We start from the raw sequence: 16,693 nt of genomic DNA, 5'->3' as shown, positions 1-16,693 counted from the left end.
TGTGTGCCCAGCCCTGTGCTGGGGATGTAGTGACCAAGGCAGCGCCAGCCCTGCCCTCGTGAGGCTCAGTCCAGTGGAGAAGGCAGCTGCATCAGTGATCAGGCTGGGGTGGGAGGGAGGCAGGGCAGAGGCTGGGGATAGGCCAAGGGGGTGTCTATCCCAGCCAGGGAGGGCTTCCTGGAAGAGGAACAGCCCAGCTGCACCTGGGAGAGCTAGACACGGCGGGGAGGGGGTTGGTGTTCTAGGCAGACGGAACAGCTTGTACAATGGCCGAGAGGCAGGGGAACGACAGTACAGCAAATGGCATATAATTTGCAGTGAGTAGAGTCACTGGGAGAGAAGAGGCTGGAGATGTTGGCAGGAGCCTGAAGGACATGGAGAGGGGCCCGGGCTTTCTTCCAAGGACACCGGGGAGTCCTGGCGAGGTTGTGAGCCAGGGAGAGGCAGGGACAGGTTTATGCTGCAAAGGGAGGGAAGGAGACTGGTCAGGAGAGTAGGGAGGAGGTCGAATGGATAGAAGGTGGGGAGAGAAGGGGTGCACTTACGCCTGATGAGTAAAGATAAGCAAGAGGCACGGTCGCTGCAGGTGCCTGCACTGCAGGTTAGGCTCAGAGGTCCCACTGGCGTGCTTGCCTGTGTGGCCTCAGAAGTGGGGTAGGGGGTGGAGCTGGGGTTGGTGATGGGATCTTCATTTGGGAACAGTATTGTAAAGGACACCATGACATCCGACAGGTCTTGTCTTTCTCTTGTAGCCTTCCTGTTCCATTAATCTCTAGGAACTCTCAGGGACATCCCCTGGCCTGTTTCCCCCTCTACAACAGAGTACATTTCTTGATCTCTAAGGGCCCTTTCACGGTGTGACTTCAGGTTTGAAAAAGTCCCTCTTCCAGGTCCCTGGGGCTCTGTCTTCCACTTACTCTGCCTCACATTTCCTTCTGAAACTTTTGTCTGCTTTTGAGGCCACCACGCTGCCGTTGCTGAAGGAGGCCTCAGCATATTGGGTCGAGTAGAGGTGATTGATGTGGCCAAAACCCAGAACGTGTTCAGATGTCTCCTGATTTCTATTACCTGCACCTCCCACCGCCCCACGCCCCCCTTCCTGGGACTCCCCAAAAAGTAGATCCCTCAAGATGTCATGGGGATGCTGTGAGCCAAGCCCTAGTCCGAAGGAGGAAAGAGCGTGGGCAAAGATGTTAAGGTGGGAATTGCAGGGTGTAAGGAGCAGGAGTGTATAGAAGAATAACGGGGAAAGAACTGGAAAGATGAGCCTTCAGTGAATGGTGCACATTTGAGTCTGATCTTGAAGAATCGCAAATAGCAGTGCCTTCTAGGAGGTGAGGGAAACTATGGGAGGTTCTTGAGCACAGAAGGGGAAATTTAGAGGAGTGGTAACAGCTGTAGAGGGATGAAGTGAGATCACACAGGAGGCCAGTGAAAAATACAACGAAGTGTATGTGATGAGATGCACAATAGGTCTCAAACTGGAGACCCGCAGGCCAAGTTCACGTCTCAGGCATTTTGTCTGGCTTACGTTTCCCCATCGTGCGGACCCTGTGCTTGAGATCTGAGCATGCGTGATTAGGAGCTGAGGTTGGAAGGGGCCACACGTCCCTGGGTCTCGGATTCCTCTAGAACCTTAGAAGTTTTGCATTAGACTGGACACTAAACTTTGCCAGGGAGGGCAAGCCACTTCGAGGTCACACAGCAGCCGAGGGCAAACGGCCCTCCTCCTCTTGCTCAGTAACTGTCGCACAAGAGCTAGGGCCACCATTGCTTTTATTTGTTGCTCTGGGTGTAGAAAAAGCATGAGCTCCAGGTGTGTTGGAGAGCTCTCCGCGACCCCGAGCTCCTGGTGGTGGCCGGAGCTCCGGGGAATGGAGAGGAAGGTGTGAGGGAGGTTTTACATTGGCCAAACAGAACTCAGAGGCCGAAGCCCATTGGTCGGAACTCTGGTTGGACCTGGAATTCCGAGATGGGTGGAAAGAGCCGCCAAGTGGCCCACCCCCTGTGGGCGGAGCTGCGGGGAAAGGGGCGGGCCTCTGAGGGGCCGAGTCCTCCCATTGGCTGGGGCTCCAGCAGGCGGCGGCGGGCGGGCTGGACGCCTATTTCTGGGCGGGGATCATGTCGTCGATGGACTGGCCTTTTTCCAGCTTCTTCTCCATCTCCACCATGAGCTTCACACCGTCCACCACCAGCTGCACCTGTTCTACTTCGGATGAGCCCAGTCGATCGGCGTTGGATATGTCGAACACTGAGCCCACAGCAGCTGTGTCCACACCACCTGCAGGAGTAGGGGGCAGGGGCATAAGGAGGGAGCAGAGATGCGGAAGCGGGGCCCAGGATGCTGCCCCCGTGCCAGCTGAGACGGCCGCACGCACTGAGTGCCTACGGTGTGACAGGTTACGGCATTCAGAGTCTCCTAAATGGCTATTCATAGGTTCACATCTCAGGCTAATTTAGGTACCTCACACCTCAACCATTCAACATGAAAATACAGTGGTGGCTGTGAGTGAGCTCTGGGGCCAGGCTGCCTGGGGTTGAATCCTGACCATCCTCTCCTTTACAGATGGGAGACCGAGGTCCCTAGGGGCAGGGGACAGACACAATATGTATCATATGGCCATGATACCCTATCGAGTCCTATGAGAGAAAGCGTGCTGACACCCATTTACAGAGGAAGAAACTGAGGCTCACAGAGGAGTAGCCCGCGTCCACCCCAGAACTCGCGTGGATGCTCCGCCTCCCCTTGCGCCTCGGCAAAGGGCCCGCCCCCCCCCCCACGCAGCGGTGCGCGGATGCAGAGCCGCACCTGTGCCCCGCTTCTGCAGGCGCAGACGGGTGAGGATCTCCTCGAACTTGGGGTGCTTGCTCAGGTGCGCCAGCTTGACGTGCACACCTCCACGCAGCCCGGTGCCCAGGTTGGATGGGCAGGTGAGCACGTAGCCCAGATGCTCGTTCCACATGAAGGGGTGTCCGGCCTTCTTGAAGATCTCCTCAATCTGAGGTAAGGGGAGAGGACCTGGGGTCAGCGCCAGCGGGGGCCCCCAAATACTCCCGCAACCCGTCGGGATTGGGAGCGACACGACGTGAGGACATGGATAGTGGGGGGAATTCCGAGACGGCGGGGCTGCAAAACCGCCCGGGATGAGCTTCTGGAGGGAAGGCCCGGACTGACGGCCTGGACCACCCAGGCACCGCGGGATGCTGGCGGGGCGGGGCTTGAGGTCATCTTGGGGGCGGGGCTTGGGTGGAGGGTGGAGCCGGGTTGCCCGGGGGCGGGGCGTTCAGGGGGAGTCAGGGGCCCGCCGCGAGGGGCCCGCTACCCACCTTCTGCAGCCCCACGCAGAAGCGGCGGAAGACCTCCTTCATGTTGCCCCCCTTCTGCATGGAGATGACTCGGAGGTGGTCCTCCTCGTTCACCCACACCAGGAAGGTCTTGTTGTCATTGTGCCTAGGGTGGGGCGCAGGAAGAGGCCACCCATCAGCTCCGCGTGGCAACCCCATTCCTGGCCTCTCGCAAACACACCCACCGCTAGGGGACAGCGGGCCTGAGGAGTGCGAGGTGGTGGCATGGGCACCTCAAAATCTCAGAAGCTCTACCCCTGGAGACCCTAAGGGCACAGGATCTGAGAAATCGCCAATCTTAGGATCAAGGACTCTCAGGGTCCTAGATTTTTGGATAGCATTACATTACAGACTATTAGAATCTCAGAATCTTTGAAAAACAGAAGCTGGGAATCAGAACTGATAAGTCTTGGAAACCCTACATCCAGTCTCAAGACCAATCTTCCCATCACCTTGCGACATCTCAGAAACAGAGTCCTAGAACCATAAACCATTAAGATGTGGAAAGGTCTGAAACCATAGAATCACAGAATCTGGAACTAGTGGAATCCAAGAACCTAAAAATACTCAAAATCTTGGAACCTTAGAATCATCCCATCTGTATATCTTAGAACTCACACTCTCCAAATCATCTGAAACCTAAGTTTTGAAAAACCGTTGAAAATCTTTGACTATTGGAATCAGAGATTCAAAGGTTCATAGAAACCTAACTAGCAACAATAAAAGATAAAACTAATAGCCAAGATGTTGGGCACTTACTATATACCAGACACTGTTTTCAATTACTGTGCTCTCCATTTTACAGATAGGGAAACCAGGACAGAGAAATGTTAAATATTGTGCCCGAGGTCACAAAGGGGTGGAAGGTGAGGTCATTTTTCTAGGGCATCTGGAAACATAATTGTTTTTATGGCGTTGGCTTTGGTGGAGGAACAGGGAGGGTAGTGGGGTGGGGACCTCACCAGATGCCACGGGCGTCGGGCCAGTCTCGGGCCATGCCTGAGGCCAGCAGCAGTGGGGACACGGGCTTGTCAAACAGGAAGTGATCGTCGATGAGCTGCTGCTGCTCCTGCTCGGTCATGCTCTTCAGAGGGTAGTATTTCCCCTTGAACTCACCTGTCAGGCTGTTGAGGGCTGAGGGGCCATATAAGGCAGTGGTCAGCAACCTGCCCCACCACAACCTGGGCGTGGAGGCCTGGGGACCCCAACCTGCTGCCCACACAAGCCTGGGGCATGCTCCCGTGGATGTCCTAATGGCTCCGAACACTAGGATGAAACCCAAATTTGCGACCTCTCCCAGGCTTTGGGAGCAGTCAAGCCATGTGCTCAGCCAGGAAACATGGATTTGCCCTTTCCCTGACCTTCACATCCTATCCACCTATGACCAGCAGTGTGCTGGAGCCCCTCCGACTGGCTGGAAGACAGATAATCAAAATCTTAGGATTTTGGGGAGCCAACAGGAAAAACTATTATAAAATAGCATTTATAGTATTTGAATATATCCATATGTAGAATAAATGTTTACTATGTATATATGCACAATATACAATATGTTTTTATATACATGTTATACATTTTAATATAGTGTAGTATATAATGTTATGTATCACATATTATATACTATATTTTTAAAGATAATTTATTGGGGCACCTAGGTAGCTCAGTGGTTGAGCATCTGCCTTTGGCTTAGGTCATGATCCCAGGGTCCTGGGATCGAGTTCTGCATCGGGCTCCCCGCAGGGAGCCTGCTTCTCCCTCTGCCTGTGTCTGTGCCTTTCTCTCTGTGTCTCTCATGAATAAATAAATAAATAAAATCTTAAAAAATAAAGTACAATAAAAATAATTTATCTGGGGCCGCTTGGCTGGCTCAGTCAGTAGAGCATGTGACTCCCAATGTTGGGCATGGAGCCTACTTTAAAAAATTATATAAACTTACAATAAAATAAATTATTTTATAAATACAGGTAATAAGGGGTGCATGGGTGACTCAGTTGGTTAAGCATCCAACTCTTGATTTCAGCTCAGGTTGATCTCAGAGTTGTGAGATCAAGCCCCCAAGTCAGGTTCTCTGCACTGGGAGTGAAGCCTGTTTAAGATTCTCTCTCTCCAAAAAAAAAAAAAAAAAAAAAAAAAAAAAAAAAAAAAAAGGGCAGCCCGAGTGGCTTAAAATTATTTTTTTTTTTAATTTTTATTTATTTATGATAGTCATACACACAGAGAGAGAGAGAGAGAGAGAGAGAGAGAGGCAGAGACACAGGCAGAGGGAGAAGCAGGCTCCATGCACCGGGAGCCCGACGTGGGACTCGATCCCAGGTCTCCAGGATCGTGCCCCGGGCCAAAGGCAGGCGCCAAACCGCTGCGCCACCCAGGGATCCCCCGAGTGGCTTAGCTGTTTGGTGCCGCCTTTGGCCCAGGGTGTGATCCTGTAGACGAGGGATCGAGTCCCACATTGGGCTCCCTGCATGGAGCTTGCTTCTTCCTCTGCCTGTGTCTCTGCCTCTCTCTTCTCTCTCTCTGTGTCTCATTAATAAATAAAGTCTTAAAAAAAAAAAAAAAGATTCTCCCTCTGTCCATTTTCTCTATCTCTCTTTCTCTCTCTCAAAAATAAATAAATAAAAATAAAACATAAATAAAGTCAAAACACTGCCACAGGTTATAAATATCCAAAATTATCACTTCCTAATTATTTTACTACATCTTTATTATCTATGTTCTTGAAGCTTTTTTCATCTCCATCCCTTTGGTGGGAATAGTATGTAATGATGTGTATCTTTTCCCATCTCTCTATGATATCATGTTCATAGTTTAAAATTGGCTGTGGCAGGAGAATTTATACCATGGAAACTGGCAGTCGCTACAAATTGGGGCTTTTTTTTTTCTTCTTAAGAGCTGGTTGTTAGACATTTACTAGAACAAACATGCTTGTGAGTCCTGATGATCCTACCTCCCAAATATATCGCTCATTCTCTCCATCCCTTTGCCTATCCCTCACCCTACGCCTGCACCATTGTGGTTGCCCCTTACAGCCTCTCTGCTCCTACCTTTGCCCACAGTCTGTTCCCTACTCAACAGCCAGGAAACTGCCCGTGTAAGTCTAAACTTACTCCAGTCACCATCTTCCCATGGCTTCCATCTGTTCAGAGTCAAAGCCAAAGCCCCCCTGATGGCCCACAAGGCTCTGCACAAGCAGGCCACCCATACTCCTCTGACTGCATCTCCTCCCCTGGTCCGCTCAGCTCTGGCCACACTGGTCTCCTTGCTCTTCCTCCAACACACTTCCCCACCTCAGGACCTTTGCACTTGCTGCTCCACCTGCCTGGAAATCTTCAGGCTCCTTTTTGTCAATCAACTCCTCCTTTCTCAGGGAGCTCCCCCCAGTCATTCTGTGATGCACCCTTGTTTCTCGGCTACATGGCATTTTGGAATTAATCATTCTTTTGTTGGTTTCTGTGTTTCCTCTTATCTCCCCACCAGGCTGACAGCTCTGTGAAAGCAGTGACCTTGTCCATCTTATTCATCATGGGAGCCCCGGCCCCCTACTCAGGACCATGACAACCATAAATGTTGGCTAGCTGGCTGGCTGGTTGGATGGATGGATGGATGGAGGTCAGGACCCTGGTGCAATTGAATGTCTGCATGGATCTGCTCAGGGTGCCTTGACAGCGCCCCCAGACTTCCAGCAGGGGTAATGCTGCCAGCTGTCACTCATCAAGCACCCACTATTTACCCAGTGGTGGGCAGGGTGGGGTTCTCACCTTCTATGGAGAGTTTCTCCACTGCCCGGCGCTCGCCCCGGGAGCAGTGGGGGGGCAGCGTGTAGCCCTTGATGCTACGGCCCGTGCGGACGCGGCTGCTGAGCACATAGTTGGGGTCCAGGTCGTCTCCACCCTGGAGGGCAGGAGGGGGGTCAGGGCTGGGCACGGCCCCCCCCAAGCCGTCCCTCCACTGCAAGCCCATGTCCTCCCTGGCCCCCCCCACCCAGGGCTCCCAGTTCTGACTCTGCTACTTCCTTCGGCTCCTCCTTGCCCACTGGCTTCTCCCACCGCCACACTGGCTCGGCCTCTCCCTTCTCGGCCTCTCCCTCCCTGTTTCTCCCAGCCTCTCATCTGCCCCTTTCCTCCATACATCTCTTATCCCATTTTTGTCCCTCGTCGGTTTCTCTTCATCTCTTCCCTGTCTCTCCTCCCATCTGAGTCTCCCCCGCTGTGTCCTGGTCTCCCTGTCTGTCCTGCATGCCTCTCTGTCCCTCCTGCCCTCCATCTCTGCCTCTTGGAGCATCCCTTCCCACCTCCATCATCCTCCCTCTCTTCCCCATCCCTCCCCTCCCCTGCGGGCAGCTGACCTTGAGGTTCTCATGGTTGAGGTCAGTCTTGTGCTTGTCAGTGGGTTTGTAACCCCCGTGCCGGTCCTGGATGATGGGGTCGAAGAGATCCTTGAACACCTGGTAGGACTCCTCGTCACCGGCCACACAGCCCACGGTCATGATGAAAGGGTGACCTGGGGGTTTGGGGTAAGGTCAGAGGCGCTTGTGCCCAGCAAGGAAGACCCAGGCTCCTTGGTCCTATAGAAACTGTATGTGCACGTGCACACATGTGTGAGTGCGTGTGTGTGTGCGTGTGTGGTCAGCAGGGGTTTATTCGAGACCTGAGTCGGAGCTGCAGAGACTGAGGGTTGTGAGGATGGGAAGGGAAGGCTGGGAGAGGTCCAGGTGGCATCTGGGCAAAGGAGAAAGAGTCTCGGGGGGTCAGTTACAAGGTCCTAAAAATATTTCTACTTGAGAGTCCCCAGATCATGGACTCTTTCTTCCCTGAAAAATTTTCAAAATATATTAGATTCTCAGCTCCCACAGATCCTAAGAGGCTTGAAAGATCTTCCCAGATGGGGAAACAGAGTCCCCGGCAGGCAGCCCCACCCGCCCATCCAAGCCCCTGTCCGTGCTCCACCAATGAGGCTTACCTGGGTTGTCCACACCTGTCTGGATGACATCGTCCAGAGTGAAGCCGGATGGGGTCTCCTTGTCCCGCAGCTTCTTATAGATTTCAGGGGTCAGCGCTTTGGCCATATGGTTGTTGTGCTTGGCGAGGTCAGGGTACTCCTCCTCAGGCTTGTAGTTCAGCTTGAACTTGTTGTGGGTGTTACCGAACGGCATGGTGGCGGCGTGGGGGGGCCTGGGGAGTAGGGTGGGGGGCGAAGAAGGTTATCCCGCATCCAGCAGAGACCAGCAAGGGACCAGGACAAGGCGTTGGGGTCAGAAAGACCTGATGGCCAGTCCTTTTTTTTAAAAATATTTTTTAGACGATTTTATTTATTTATTCATGAGAGACAGACAGAGAGAGAGAGAGAGAGAGAGAGGCACAGGCACAGGCAGAGAGAGAAGCAGGCTCCATGCAGGGAACCGGACACAGGACTCCATCCCGGGACTCCAGGATCGGGCCCTGGGCTGAAGGTGGCACTAAACCGCTGAGCCACCTGGGCTGCCCTGATGGCCAGTCCTGACTCATATGCTGTGTGACTTGGAACAAGAAGGGGCCCCTCTCTGAGCCCCTGTGTCTTGACTGGATGCATCAGGACTCTGTGGTTAAGATCCCAGCTCTGCTACACCCTGATGGGTGACCCCAGACGAGTCACCTTGCTAGGGACAGCTTCTCCAGCTGAAAGATGAAGGGGGAAGCCTTTGGGATGGAGCAGTAATATTGGCATGGATAAGAGTGTAGATTCTGGGATCAGATAGCCTGGGTTTGAATTCCAGCTCTGTCACATACAGTAAGCTGTGTGACCTTGGGCACCTTGCTTAACCTCTCTGTGCCTCAGATTACTCATATGTACAAAGGGGGTCATAGTAACCCTCATCTCTGGGGGGGCTTCAAGGAGTTCATGTATGTAAAGCGCTTGGAATAGTGCTGGCACATGATAAGCTGTATTTTGCTTAGCTATTATTATAATTTTTGTCACTATTACTTTAAAAGTCTGGGTAAGGAGCTGGGGAGAAGGTGGAGGGCGTTGCTGGGAACATATGTGCAAGCAGGGAAGGGACACTCTCTCCACGAAGGGTCCTGGGTGCTCGGTCAAGGGATGAGGGGGAGGGTGGAAGGGAAGGCTGCGTGGCCGTCCCCACCTCTGTTTGCTGACCACTCTCCCGCAGGGCTCAGGTGAGAAGAAAAGCCCAGCAGCTGAAGTCAGCAGAGCTGGGTTCAAATCCTGCCTCTGCCATTTCCCCTGCTGTGTGACCCCAAGCCAGGTGCTCAGCCTCTCTGAGCCTCTGTCGCCTGTGAACTGAGCCTGGCCTAACGGGTTGCCAAGAAGATTCTTCTGGCTTAGGAACGTGGCCGGCTGAGCACATGCCCTCACATGGAGTTGGGGCCTGCTCCGTAGAGGGGTGGCTGCCGTTACTGGACCCAGGAAGGAGGTGGTGGTGGTCGGCATGGGAGCTCACTCCGCGGCCCCAGGGATGGGAAGCAGGTAGGACGGTGGGAAGGGAATCAGGACCAGGCGAGCTGAAGGCTGAGGCATCAGGCCAGGGGCGGATGGAATTCACGAAAGATCCTTGGAGCTACTATCCAGGGTTGGGGATTATTTATAGAATCTGGCAGACTGCTCCTCCCCCACCAACCCCCCACATTCCAGGGGCTCCACTTGCACCAAGTCAGCAGGCCGGAGACAGGTGGGCCAGGGTGGCCAGGAGGACACGCATCCAGGCCTCGGGGCTCCAGGGCTTCCAGCCCAGAACTGCCCCCCCACTTCAGGGTGTCCCACCCCACCCTGCGAGGAACATGTTAGCAGAGGGCATTGAGGCAAGGTGGGGGGGAGCCCCAGAGCCACACACACGCACACACACACACCCACACACACATCCTCATAACCCCCAGATCACACAGTAAACAGAGTCACACACACATCCCTCCAAGCTCAGGGACACACCTAGCATACAGGCACCCGTGCAGGAGCTACAGAAAGTCAGACACAAGGTCACACCATTGTGGGACGCAACAGGGACCCACAGAATTGCAAGTGCAATGAACCCACAGTGCTTGCTCTTGCAAACCACAACAGTTGACATACAGACACCTCCCACGGCTTGTGGCGCCCAGTTCTGGTGACAAACCATCAAGAACACGGGCCCAGCCTGTAGCCCTTTGCAGGGGGGACAGCTGGCAGCTGTCAGGACTCCTTTTGTCTCCAAGATCTCTTCCCGTGACCCTGTGCCACAGACCCTGTGGGAGGCAGGGGGGCTCACAGGTGGAGGGGACTCCCAGACACGGGGTCAACCTTCCCACACACTGGCCCTCCTCTGTGTAGGAGGATATGGGGTAGGCTCCTGAGACCAGATCGGCTGCTGGTGCCATGCACCCCCCCACACTTTGGCCCAGTCTGGACCCCACCCTGATTCCCACCCCCATCAGTACCTGGCTGGGCTGTGCAGAAAGGGGCTGTCTGTATCCTGGAGGTGACACTGACCCAAAGGAAGGGCCCGCAGCCCAGGCCTTATATAGGGGGGCCGGGCTGTGCTATTGGCTGGGAGGGGCTGCCCCCAGGGAAGGGAGCTGGAGGGCAGGCAGCTGAGCCTCCCAGCTCACTGCCCGGGCACGGTGCCCACCCTGAACCCAGACACGCCTTGCGCCCAGCCCTATCGGGCCTTGTATGGGCCGCCCCAGGGGCTGAGCCCAGATCCCCACCCGCCCCCCATCAAGCTGATTCCCCGACCAAGTGCTGAGTCGGGCTGGCAAGGACAGCTGGCCCCCTGCCCAGGACACGAGACCATGCCAGGGGACGTCCCAGGCACGTAGAAGCCACCCTCCCCTGGCCCTCCAGCCCCTCCTATGGCCTGGCCTCTCCTCAGCCTCCAGTGGCCTTGACCTGGGTAAAAGTTAGGTCTTGAGCCCGGGGCCCCAGGGGAAACCTTGCAACAGTCCCACGAGAGCCAGGTATCTGGTATTCCAGACACTTGTCTGTTGTCACCCAACTATGGGGAACCCTTGGCCAAGGCCCAGGTCTGAAGGCAGAACTGCCTGACCCCAGAAATCCATGTTTGGATGCACTTTCCTCCTGGTGAGTGAATGGGAGGAAAACTGAGTCTTGCCTGAGCTGAGAAGATTCAAACTCCAGTCCCTGAGGCTGACCCTGGGACGCTTCAGCGGCGGAGGGGACAGAGGGACTCATCCCGGAGAGGAGCTTATTTTTAGAGGGCTCTTCGATGTTGCCTTTGCAGAGACCTAGACCCAGGCGTTGGGGCTGGGGGGAGGCAGGGACAGGTGTTGGGGGGGTGGGATCGCCACGTGTCTGGGTTAATTATAACCGCGTGTCGGGTGTCCCAGGCTAGCCTCCTTACAAGGGCAGCCGCCTGACCGCCGCAGGGGAAGGGGGCTGGGCACCCCGGACTCACTCGCCTGCAGATCCCCGCAGAGCAGGAGCTCCCTGCCCGCCCGACCTCCAGGGCTGGGGAGCGCAGTCCGTTCTGATTGCAGCGCAAGTCCAGGGAGCGCCCCGGATTACAACTAAGAAGACACCTTCCTTTGCCCTCCAGGGTTCGTCCCTCCTCCCGGGTCTCCCCAGTTTCTTCCCAGGCAGGAGGGGTCTGATCTAGGGAAAGGGGCCCCTCTTTGTCTTTTCCCCAGATTCCTGGTGGGGAGGGGGTGCTTAGAAAACTTTACCTTGGGGCCTAGCCCCTGATCTCTCCACCCACTGTCCCTTCCCACCAAGGTCAGAGTGACAAAGTTCTTGTTCCAGGCCCAGAGAACTAAAAGGAACCAGACTAGAATAGGAAGGCATGTATCATGTCAACAGGTTTTTTTTAAAGATTTTATTTATTAGAGAGAGAGCATGATGTTCAGGAGGAGGGGTCGAAGGGAGGGAGAAGCAGACTTCCCAGTGGGCAGGGAGCCCTGGGCTCCATCCCAGGACCCTGGACTCACAACCTGAGCCAAAGGCAGAGGCTTAACTGACTGAGCCACGCAGGTGCCCCAACAATTCTTTATTAAGCACTTATGGGGGACACAGCAGAAAACAACAAAACCGTTGGTCTCATGGAGGTGACATTGTAGTGAGCATGAACAAGTAAGTATATGCTGTCATGGCAGGGACAACAGGGCTTTGACAGGAAATCAAAGAGAGTAAGGGGTCAGAGTGATGGCACAGCAGGGGAGGTCAGGTCAGGCCTCTAGGGGGAAGTGACATCTGAGCAGAGACCTGGGGGAGAGGTGAGAGCCAGCCATGTGAGGATCTGGAAGGGGAACAGCAGGTGCAAAGGCCCTGAGGTAGGAGTGGCTTGGCATATCTGAGAGACAGGGAAGAGGCCAGAGGACTGGAACAGATGGGCCAGAGGGGAGAGTGGAAAGAAGAAGATGAGAGATAGAAGCAGACCTGTAGGACCCTAGGGGCCATGGAGGAGTTTCCATCCCACCGCGGATGGATGAGAACCCCTGAGGGCTGTGAGCAGGGGAGAGACACGATCCAGCCACATCACATGCACACATAGGATCCAGCCCAGCCCCCACCCCCACCCTGGAGCCCTAGTAACCACTTACTGGGACATTTGACATTCCATTTGGCCATACAGCCCTTTCTGTGTTTGGGGAGTTTCCCACCCTATAACAGCCTCCTTTAGAGAAGCCAAAAAGGTCAGAAACTCAGTTTCCCAGAACCCTTTGCAGCAACATTCTAGTCATGTGACCTGGCTGAGGGACCCCCCCCCCCAACACTTCAGTCATGAGCTCTACTCCTTTATCTTCTTTGAGTCTCATAGAAATAGTTGGCTTTGAGGAGCCAAGACCCCCATGGTGTATCTTTACCCCAACCCCCAACCCTCCAAAGCCTGTCAGTCTCCAAGGCCCGTCCATCTTTCCTCCTACCCTAGCTCCAGACCTCTCCACATTCCCTTCTACCCTAGCCTCCCCCCTGGTCAGCCCCAGTCTGTCCCCTCCCACCTCGTCCCTACCTTCTGACTACCCCTGCTTAGAACCCACCGTGGCTTCCCAGCGCCCTCAGGATAAATGAGTATTTGTTGACTAAGGAAGTAATAGTAGCCTTTTCAGTCAGTTGGAAACTACTCTCCCCAGTTTATGCAGAAAGGGCCTCACCGAGATCCCTGGGTGGCGCAGTGGTTTGGCGCCAGCCTTTGGCCCGGGGGCGCAATCCTGGAGACCCTGGATCGAATCCCACGTCGGGCTCCCAGTGTATGGAGCCTGCTTCTCCCTCTGCTTGTGTCTCTGCCTCTCTCTCTCTCTGTGTGTGACTATCATAAATAAATAAAATATATATATATTATAAAAAAAAAAAAAAAGAAAGGGCCTCACCCCAGATATTAGGATCTTTCAAAATAATTGAAAGGATTGAAGGAGCACACTCTGGGCTGGGCCACTAGGAACATCTCTCACCCCCAGAACCATGCTCCATTTGGAAAGTTGAACATGCCAGAAAGAGGTTAGCATGGATGTTGAGTGGCCACTCCACAGTCCCCACCCTAACCACTATTATGGAACAGTCCCAAATATCAAGTAGAATGCTAAGTGCTTTGCATATATCAGCTCATTTAACACTCCCAACAATAAAGCTCAAAAAGGTAAAATGACTTATCCAAGGTCACACAGCCAGGAAAGGGGCAGAGCTGGGAATCAAATCGGCACAGGGCTGCCAAGAGTGGGTTTTCTGGCTTCAGTGAAGATAATTTACAGGCCTCTCAACAAAGTCATATTGTCACCCAAGAGTCCCTTTGCAGGTGGGTCTTCAGGCCCTGGTAATATGAACCTACTTCCCCATGCCCTCTTCATCACCTCGGCCATCTGGTTTCAGAGCCCAAGCACTTTATGTGTATTTAACGGTTTAATTCCCCAGCAGTCCTATGAGGTGGGTACTGCAAATTTTACAAGTCAGAAAAGTGAAGCCCGGTGAGGTCAAGTCACTTGCCCAGAGTCACACAGCTGGGAGATTACAGAACCAAACTGGACCAAGTAGTTAATCCCTGAGTTTGTATTTCTCATCCCTCCCCAATCCCACCTCCCCGTGCTGAAGCCCCATTTTATAGAAGATGGAAGCTGAGGCTCAAAAAAGGAAGGAGTTGCCCAAGGTGACAACCAGCATTCTAAAACTTCAGAGTCCGTGTTCTTTTCCTTTCACCGCCAAGCCCTGGTGTTACAGAGCAACGTTGCTCCCAAACCCTCCCTTTTATCCTCCATCTCTCCTGTCCCTGCTACCCCACCCAGGGATGAGGCTGCCCTAGGGGCAGAAACTCTGGGAGGCACCCCTCCACCCCCATGGCCCATCACCCCAGAATGCTTTCCTCATTCAACCATTCAACTCCCAAATTCTTCTGCCAATCCTGGCAGTCCATGATGCCAGCTGGTTCAGGGAAGACAAGTTATAAATCAAAGCCAGCCCCAGAACTGGAGAACCAGAGAGCCAGAGAGTTAAAGACCCATCCCCTCCTTCTCTTTCCCCAGGGGCAAGCCCATTGCAGCCTTGTAATCAACTGGATCCCCAGTCCCCAACGGTGGTGATGCTGCTGGGAAGACAGGCAAATAAAATAGTCTTTCATGACTCCCCTCCCGCCCCACTCCACTCCCTCCAAATCAATCTTTATCAACATAACTATACATTTTCCTCTAGGTGTTGCTTTAGCTACATCTTAATCTCTTAATATTGGTTTTTGCATTCTCTTACTTCAAATTTATCCTTTATTTTGAAAATATTATATTTGGAGTGTATGGATGGTCACATTTCTTAATATTTTAGTCCCTGGGGGCACCTGGGTGGCTCATCGGTTAAGCATTAGACTCTTGATTTCAGCCTGAGTCAGGATCTCAGGGTCGAGTGATGGAGCCCCATGTTGGGCTCTGCACTCAACACGAAGTCTGCGTGAGATTCTTTCTCTCTCTCTGTGCCCCTCTACCCACTCACGCTATAAATAAATTAAAAAAATGTTTTTTTAAAAAAGAATAAAGCTAATCTATAGGTACTGCTTTGGAATAATTGCCAAGTGTCTTAGTCCATTCAGGCTGCTATAATACAGACTGGAGAAATAACAGAAATTTTTGCCATAGTTCTGGAGCCTGGAAGTCTGAGATCAGGGTGCCAGCCTGGTGGAGTGAAGGTCCTTCTTCTAGAACACAGACTTCTTGTATCTTCATGTGGAAGGAGGGATGAGGGAGCTCTATAGAGCCTTTTTTTTAAATATATTTTTAAAATATTTATTTATTTTTATTTGAAAGAGAGGGAAGGAAGAGGATCCCAAGTAGACCCCTCCACCTCCAATGAGTAGGGAGCCTGATGTGGGGCTCCCTCTCACAAGCCTGAGATCATGACCTGAGCCAAAACCAAAAGTCAGACGCTTGATCAACTGAGCCACCCAGGTGCCTGGGGTCTCTAAGAGCACTAATCCTACTCATGAGGGTTCCACCCTCATGACCTAATAACCCCCTGAAGGACCCACAGAATAATACCAACAGTTTTAGAGGTTAGGATTTCAACATATGGGGATCCCTCGGTGGCGCAGCGGTTTGGCGCCTGCCTTTGGCCCAGGGCGCGATCCTGGAGACCCGGGATCGAATCCCACATCAGGCTCCCGGTGCATGGAGCCTGCTTCTCCCTCTGCCTGTGTCTCTGCCTCTCTCTCTCTCTCTCTCTCTCTCTCTCTCTCTCTGTGACTATCATAAATAAATAAAAAAATTTTTTTTAAATTTTAAAAATAAAAAAAAAAAGAAAAGAAACTGGCAGTTATGTTTGCTTCTGGGAAGGGGGTCTGGGGATCAAGAAGAGACAAAGATCTACTTTTCAGTCTTTTACTCTCTGTAAAACTCTCTGACAGTGCTTAAGTTTTTTTTAAATTTTATTTATTTATTCATGAGAGACACAGGGAGACAGAGAGGCAGAGACACAGGCAGAGGAAGAAGCAGGCTCCATGCAGGAAGCCTGATGTGGGACTCGGTCCAGGGACTCCAGGATCATGCCATGGGCTGAGGGCAGGCACCAAACCGTTGAGCCACCCAGGGATCCCAGTGCTTAACTTTTTAAATTAAAAAGAAAGTGGTGAGCTTTTTAAAAACTATGGCCAAGACAGGCGCCCACTGGCTCTGTCGGTAGAGCATGCAACTCTTGATCTCAGGGTTGTAAGTTCGAGCCTCACACTGGCTGTAGAGGTTACTTAAAATTTTTTTTAAGATTTTTTTTTTTTATTCACGAGAAACACACACACACACAGAGAGAGAGAGAGAGAGAGAGGCAGAGACACAGGCAGAGGGAGGAGCAGGCTCCGTGCAGGGAGCCCAACGTGGGACTCGATCCCAGGACTCCAGAATCACATCCCTGACCGAAGGCAGGCTCTAAACTGCTGAGCCACCCAGGCATCCCTAAAAATAAA

General features: G+C 53.0%; 1 protein-coding gene across 1 annotated transcript; it reads right to left on the bottom strand.

Annotated features, from left to right (window-relative positions):
• Window positions 1-1,759: 1,759 nt before the first annotated feature.
• On the bottom strand, window positions 1,760-10,893 carry CKM (creatine kinase, M-type). Its single transcript, XM_041746347.1, has 8 exons — window positions 10,749-10,893; window positions 8,302-8,513; window positions 7,688-7,842; window positions 7,101-7,233; window positions 4,308-4,479; window positions 3,328-3,451; window positions 2,810-2,999; window positions 1,760-2,281 (listed from the first exon to the last, which is right to left on the bottom strand). The coding sequence occupies exons 2-8, from the start codon at window positions 8,492-8,494 to the stop codon at window positions 2,103-2,105; spliced, it is 1,146 nt and encodes a 381-aa protein (XP_041602281.1). The 5' UTR covers window positions 8,495-8,513; window positions 10,749-10,893; the 3' UTR covers window positions 1,760-2,102.
• Between the last annotated feature and the right edge of the window lie 5,800 nt (window positions 10,894-16,693).

Source organism: Vulpes lagopus, chromosome 2, assembly GCF_018345385.1.
Source record: "Vulpes lagopus strain Blue_001 chromosome 2, ASM1834538v1, whole genome shotgun sequence".
NCBI classification, from domain to species: Eukaryota; Metazoa; Chordata; class Mammalia; order Carnivora; family Canidae; genus Vulpes; species Vulpes lagopus.
This window is presented reverse-complemented; position numbering and strand designations above follow the sequence as displayed.

Bases quoted from the DNA above. Each gene is read 5' to 3' on its own strand.
- CKM (XM_041746347.1), bottom strand. From the start codon at position 8,494: ATGCCGTTCGGTAACACCCACAACAAGTTCAAGCTGAACTACAAGCCT. The intron at 3,452-4,307 runs GTGAGGTCCCCA...GCCCCACCCTAG, and splicing joins CCCGACGCCCGTGGCATCTG to GCACAATGACAACAAGACCT. The intron at 3,000-3,327 runs GTGGGTAGCGGG...CCCTTACCTCAG, and splicing joins TCTGCGTGGGGCTGCAGAAG to ATTGAGGAGATCTTCAAGAA.